At 49.1% G+C, this 6,983-nt stretch overlaps 1 protein-coding gene across 1 annotated transcript; it reads right to left on the reverse strand.

Moving 5' to 3' along the window:
- Positions 1 to 2,614: 2,614 nt before the first annotated feature.
- Positions 2,615 to 6,183, reverse strand: LOC142904306 (peptidase inhibitor 15-A-like). The gene is made up of 5 exons (XM_076050311.1): positions 5,888 to 6,183; positions 5,131 to 5,249; positions 4,136 to 4,268; positions 3,608 to 3,723; positions 2,615 to 2,820 (listed from the first exon to the last, which is right to left on the reverse strand). The coding sequence occupies exons 1-5, from the start codon at positions 6,143 to 6,145 to the stop codon at positions 2,685 to 2,687; spliced, it is 762 nt and encodes a 253-aa protein (XP_075906426.1). The 5' UTR covers positions 6,146 to 6,183; the 3' UTR covers positions 2,615 to 2,684.
- Between the last annotated feature and the right edge of the window lie 800 nt (positions 6,184 to 6,983).

Raw genomic sequence — 6,983 nt, forward strand, 5'->3', positions numbered from 1 at the left:
AAAAGCAGATAAATTAAGGATACGGCAGGTTTTAGGCATCAGCCGGCTCAGTCGAACTTGACGGAGAAGGAGGAGAGTGCAGCCAAAGCGGTTAAAGTGCCATTCAAAGACGGGGAGATTAAAGCAGCTGACATTTCAGCTGATGGAAAATGAGTTAACTGAATGTCGGGGGGCGGCCGATCTGTTTGTCAAGGTGTAAAAATCAGAGTGTCACACTGACGTGCAGCAATCCGAGGCCGGTTTGCCCTCGGGTGTTAAAAGCACCCAAACAGTCCGGAGAAGGAGAAAGGCTTCTTATTGGACCTGCAGAATTTGATACTCTGCATGAAAAACACTTGCTCATCTCGGGGGGGGTTCTGAAGTATCAACAAGAGGACCAGAATAATTCCTCGCCGTTTTCACACTCCGTCCGCAGGTGCTTCTCGTTCGTCTCCCCCGAAAACGCCAGAGGCCGCTTCTGTCCAACCCCGGATCCAGATTTCCAGCCTCTGCTCTCGGCCCCCGCCGCAACTCGGGGAAGCCAACAAAGTGTCAGCCGCGGGTTCCTGAACTCGCGGCTCGCCATCAGTCTGACGCGCCACATCCACCAATCATCCGTCTGTCCCCGGGTCAGAGGTTTCTTTTTCTCCTCTTCTTCTCCTTCTTGCTGATGGTTTCTCCCCACCAGCTGTGGTCAAGGAGGCTCTTGTTTCTTATTCGGGGTGACAGCATGGAGAAAACAGCTCCCGACGGTAATAATTGCACGTCGGAGACGCTACAATTCAATTGGTCAGAGTTTTGTTTTTCCTCCAACGACACCTGTTGGGCCGTCTACACTCGTCTGATTCCCTTTCAGACATCGGCTGTAAATTTCAAGGCAACAGATGTCAACTTTGCTCTTCGTCGTCAAAGACTTTCGTCTGTCTGGGTTCTGACAAGCTCCTAATATTCTCTCTCTCTCTCTCTCTTTTTTTTTTTTTCCCCCGCTCCTCGTATTCCAGCCAGTTCCTTGGCGGTCCGTCTCGGGGAGGTCAGACGTTAACAGGAGGTTTCTCCCTGAAATCACATCAGCTGTGAGTTCATCTGTTCATCCGGCTCCAGTGTCAACCTCGCGCGTGTTTTCTCGTCTCCCTCTCGGCCTTTGATGCGCAGGATGCGGCGCTTTCGGCTGAATTGAAAGTGAAAGAGGAGAAGCGCAGCGCCGGATTGATTTACCCAAGGCGAGTCTGAGTGAAAAGTCGGCGCAGTCAAAATAGTTAGTTTTACGACACGTACAGAACGCAAGGGCGACAGGTCAATGTAATTTCATAAATTGTTCCTTTTTTTTTTTTTTTTTTGTCTGTGTTGATTTTGATGCAGTCGGAGCGAAATATGTTTTCCTCTTCAAATGCAGTCAGATTTATGTTGGGGCGACAAGGAGTCGCCGATTTCTGATCGCGCCAGCTGGGAAATGAACTCAGATGCATTCACCATGTAAAAATGTTGGTAGTGCTTTATTCATGAAGTCGGCTGACACTGTAGCAAAGTATTCAGTACTTGAGCCTTTGTTCATGTATATACAGTCCTCTTACAAAACAATACAAAATGGTAGGATCAATTAAATACTTTATCCATACAAAATGAATAACTTACAGTATGTTTGTATAAAGATAGACACATTATGATGGTTATCTACACGTTTAAAAAAAAACAAAAAAACAATATTAATCTGCAAGTGTTTTGGGAGATTTACAAACAATTAAGGTGCACAAAAAAAAAAATGATCAGTGATCTTACAAAAATATAAACAATGGAGTTGTCCAATATGCTAAAAGCGTTAAACGACAATAATCCATGTACAAGTGTGATTACAGAAGAGATACGTGAGTCAGATTAACGTATGTGCTCTTTAAAAAAACAACATAAATGTCAAACCGTTGATGGATGAAACCAGAGACCTTGCTTTGAAACAACTTTGAATAGCAGAACTGTCATGATTAGCTTAGTTTGCTGCCCTGCGCCGCCATCGTTTTACCAAAGTTGCGGCAACTTCTGACAATGCTTGCGGCTCACTGCGCTGCAAAAAAACAGACATAACACAACAAAGTAAAGCTTGCCCATGAGGTTTCTCCGTGTACGTGAGTGTGGGTCTGTGTGTGCGGTGTGGGTGTTAGCGCACACGCGGCAGCTGCGAAGCTAGCGCCGCCGCTGTGGCTTCCACCCACTGGGGTCGAGAGCTTTGACCGCGACGTCGCAGCATTCCTGTGAAGGCAGAGCACACAACATGAGGGTGTGATGCCCGTAGCACCAGAGTGAGCAGGTGAAGAGCATCGACGATCTCCCCGCGTCCTCAATTACCGTTGAGCCAATGTGCGAACGAGTGTAGCAGTCTGAAAGTACCGAGCACCGACGTGTGTTGCAGCGTTCAAGGTGCGACGCTGCAACGTCTGTACGACATTATTACAAAACACAAAAGGTGATACCAATAGGAATGCAATTAATTTACAAATGTATTTACAAGTCATCTCGGCGATTTTTGTCTGCTGCCTTCAAACAAGTGTTTAAATAAGACCATATATACAAAATAGCGTGGTCCACGACTGTTTGTGCAAATCATAACTGGGTTAAAATGTCTCTGCGGCACCGTAGGCTGTAGTTTTTCTTATTTTTTTGTAGTCGTTTTTTTTTTTTTTTTTTTTTTTTTTTCCAGGTGGGGCGCCCCGTGCTCATTTGAACCAGTGCAGGTAGTTTGTCCTCAGCGCCGGGAAGCACATGTTGTTGCTGCAGGAGCCGCCGTAGCTGGGTGGGCAGGCAGAGCAGGGCACGCCCACTTTGTACGGGGCCTCTCCGATCCAGTTGCCCCTGGAAGAGAGAGGAGCAGACAGTGTCAGGGGGGCCAAACACATCGACAAAGAGTGAACTACAACGCGTTGAGAAAAAGCCTTGGCGCTACGCTTCAATGTTCTTTGAATGTGAAGATCCTGTCCAATAAAACTGTAGCGGCTGCAGCACCGACGCTAGCCTCTTTAGCAAGGCTCGCTGTGACTTCCTGTTGTCCCTCCCTCAGATATTTGCAGGACTTTTCAGGACAGCTGGCAGCAATGTCTGCCTGGTTTCAGAAAAAACTTATTGGCTATGTCAGTTTTGCTGTTAAAGAGGAAGCTTTGTATCCAACTCCCGATTTAAAAAAAAATCAAGTCGTGATACAATCAAAACAGTCAGAAAAGCAACCAAATTTGTAGGTTTTTGCTTTCACACCTGTCGCCTATGTTTAGTTTTTCTGAAGAAGGGTCTAATTTTGGGGTGGGGGGGGGGGAACAAACACTGAATGCCAGCTACTACGAGACACGTCTCGTAGTACCAGGGAACCGAGGTCACAAGCCGGCCACAAGTCCAAACAGTCTTGGAATTCTCTTTTTTTCGGGATCTTTTATTCTATTTGTGGCTCTCTTGAGCTTTAGCAGCAGGTCACACAGCCTCGTATCCCGGTCGCCTCAGTCTCCAGGGTAACGCAGCTGGCATTTCACAACTCGCCGCAGAACAGAGCCGCCAGTGTCGGCCGTAAGCCTGCCGTGTCGTCACCGGGTGAGCAGGTTCGATAGAATTAACCAGCTCCGTTACCAGCGCGCCACCGACCGGGGGTACTTACTTGGGCGAGTAGTTGCAAACTAAGTAGGTTGCCCGCTTCCACACCGAGCCCCAGACGTTCATGTTGTGGCACGTGTGAACAGCGCAGCCCACTTTGTTGGTCGTCGCCCACACCATCTGCGAAAGAAAAAATGGTCGTCAGTCTTGTTTTGTTTTTTTTTATCCGAGGGGAGCTGTCGCAACGCGTCTCGGCTGTGTGTTTTTAAATAATTGTGACAGGAATATTGACTGGAAATGGTTAAAATTTGGACAACGGTGGGTTTGCCAGCTAAGCTGTGACTCTGCGAACATTTATCCGCGATTTCGTGATTCTGCAATAGCTGCCGTGTGGGAAGCAGGAAGTAAACAAAGATCACCGGCACATCACCGGTGGCTTGACGTCTTTGGTCTCCTGTCTCCAGAATACACTGCCACCTATTGACTTCTTTATACCCAAGTTACCTCACCCTATCCTTGTTGATTCAAACACCCAAACCCAGTATCGAGTGTTTCAAAAGCCAAGTTGAGCTTCAGTTTCATGTGCGTTCACCTGTGTGTAATGGGTGCACATGGGTCCGTAGCATCTCAGAGGGCATCGAGGGTTGCAGTCACGCGGGTAAGGGAAAGAGTAGTCCTTGACCTCGTCGTACCACGGCTTCACCAGCTGAAGGATCGACCGGTACCTGTGAGGAGACAAAGACAGTTGAGTTGAGTGAGAGTTGGAGTGATGGATGGCGTAAGAGAGGGAAAGTGGCAGCGGAGTTGTGAAGCAACTCTCTAAGGAAGGAGTTCTACGGGTCAAAAACACACACTGACAGCACGTCAAAGTCTCTTTCTGTATGTTTTCACTGCTGTCAGATTGGTAATGAAGTCGTGACCGCCGAGCTGCGACCAAACATTGCTCTTTGCTAACTATAGCCATACCACATTCGCCGAACAGCAAAAAGGACACAAGACATTAAAACAGCAGGTAAGCGTCTGGAAAGCCAGTTAACTGTAGCTTCAATTACGTAACCTTCGATTGGATTCTGACTGATGTTTTGACTGGGTTTCCAGCAGGCCAGCCCATTCATATTTTTGTTTCCGCTGCCATAAAAGAGCTTTTATGACTTACTAGTCAGTCTGAGCTGTTGCCCCATGAGTGTCATGTGGCTCCTTAGTGAAAATCTAAAAGTGCCAAAAAAAACAACAACAAAAAAAAACAAAACGTGAAGCCGCCCCGTTTTTCCAAATGGAAAGTCAAGACCCACTAAAGGGATGCGCCTTTGTCAACATGGGTCATGGCTGGAAACACAACTTTTGTTTATCCGAGGGGGTCACCAGGAGCATTCCTGCAGCAGTCACCGGGTCACACTGCCAAAGGTTTTTAAGAGAGAGGAGAAGGCAGCCAAACGACCATGACTGCTGGGGGGGAGAGAGCGAGAGAGAGAGAGAGAGAGAGAGTGAGAGCGAGAGAGAGAGAGAGAGAGAGAGACATCCTTGAGAGGAGCAGCAGATGTTGGGCCGGCGGGGGCGGGAGGTCAGGGGGGGTCAGAGGTCGCTCACCGTCCTGTCCTCACGGAGAGGTTTTGACCCAGGAACCTGAGGAGGTTCGGCGGGCCGTGCTCCCACAGGCAGGCGTGGGCCCAGTCCTCGGCCGTCTTGGCCAGCGTGTCGTCCCACACCTAGAGTGCACACACGGGGTGGTGGGGTGGGGTTCGAGAGAGATGGAAAGCCATTACATAACTGAAAAAAATATATATATATCAGTCAGCAGTGAGATGCGAGATAAGACCGCTGCTTTGCTTTGCTTTGCTTTTTTCCTTTTTTTTTTCCCCCTGCAGGCTCCCGCCGCTGCTCGCAGGTGCAACCTTGGCACGTCCATCAAGCGTTACATAAGCCGGGGAAGGGGAACATTGAAAAATGTTGTCGCTGAGGAGGATATCAGGCCGGCGGGCCTTAAATGGAACGCGACAATCTCGCTCAGTGTTATCATAAACGCCGGACGAGGGTGTGGGGGGGGGGGGGGGGGGGGCGCACGCGTCGAGTGAACTCGCCGGCCAAACCAAATTTAGAAGCCTTGTGTCAAGTGAAAACATCTTTGGGCTTGCATGTGAGCAATGCGTTGCACTTCCAGCCAGCTAAAAAAGCCCCCAGCCGCCCACCACCACCCTCCCTCAAACTTGACTTCTTTGGTGGTCTGCGACAGCCAGCCAACCATCAGCCATACAGTGACTCTCAAAACCTCCATCTTCTGCTTTTAAAAAAACAAAACAAACAAACAACAACAACAACAACAACATCACAGCATGGTGATAATTACCATGTATTCCATGTTGGCAGCCGGCGGGAAGACCTTCCCCCGCACTTTGTTGTGGTAGTCGAGGATGGCCAGCATGTCGTCCTGGCTGATGTACCGCTTCCTCCTCACCCTGGAGCCCGCGCCGTGGCCGTGCGCCGCGCTGCCGTTGCCGAAAGTGAACGTGGAGGCGGCCGGGATCGTGCTCGTCCGCGCGCTCGCCCCGAACGACGCGCGCAGGAGCAGCAGCAGCAAGTCCATGACAAACAGCTGATGTTTCATGATTATTATTTTTCCCTCTCCCTCTCTCCTCTCCTCTGTGTGTGTTTGAGGGGGAACCTCGGACTCAATATCCCACTTTTTCTTTTTTCTTTTTTTTTGGACTGATCTGAAAAGAAATTCACGTGTTAGATACGCATGGAGTCAAATCGTGCGCGTTAAATCCAAGTTTCAAACCTACCTCTTTTTTTTTTTTTTTTTTTTCTTTTTTTTTTTCCTCCCCTTGCTGTGCGGTGGTACCTTGTGCGTGCGGTGCCAAGGCTGTATTTCCTCCTAATGCCGCGGTAATGGATCGGAGGGGGCGACAGATGGGAGGAAAAGCAGGGAGGGCTGGAGGTTTCTTTCTTTCTTTCTTTCTTTCTTTTTTTCTTTGCTTGCGAACCTCGGGCTGCTTCGGGAGGGCTGCGTGTTTGGGGGGCTTTTATAGGCTGCAGCGGACGGCGCAGGAAGTGCGTCTGGCTCGGAGGTAGAGAGGCGCGCGCGCAGCCCCTCCTTTTTGTCACCTGAAACAGTGCGTGACGCCGGGGGGACGTTGTTTGGCAACATCGGCGTGATGGCGCCGCACCAGGATGTTGCGTGGAAGTTTCCTTTAAAAAAAAAAAAAAAAAATGTTTAAAGAAAAAAAACGTTTGTTATTATTGCGATACTAATAAGATTATGAACGAAGGTGGAGCGCGCCGGAATTTTTTTTTTTTTTTTTGGACGCTGTGTGACGCTCTCACAGCTGACTGAGTGTTTACAACCAGCTGTCACGTTTGCGCCATGTGCGGGTGATAAACATTTGCGCCATGCCCAGTGCGCTCCAGTGACCGGTGCGTAAACTCTACCCAGCGGCGATTTT

This window comes from Nelusetta ayraudi, unplaced genomic scaffold (assembly GCF_046127955.1).
Source record: "Nelusetta ayraudi isolate G7.1 ecotype Tasmania unplaced genomic scaffold, CSIRO-AGI_Nayr_v1 ptg000127l, whole genome shotgun sequence".
NCBI classification, from domain to species: Eukaryota; Metazoa; Chordata; class Actinopteri; order Tetraodontiformes; family Monacanthidae; genus Nelusetta; species Nelusetta ayraudi.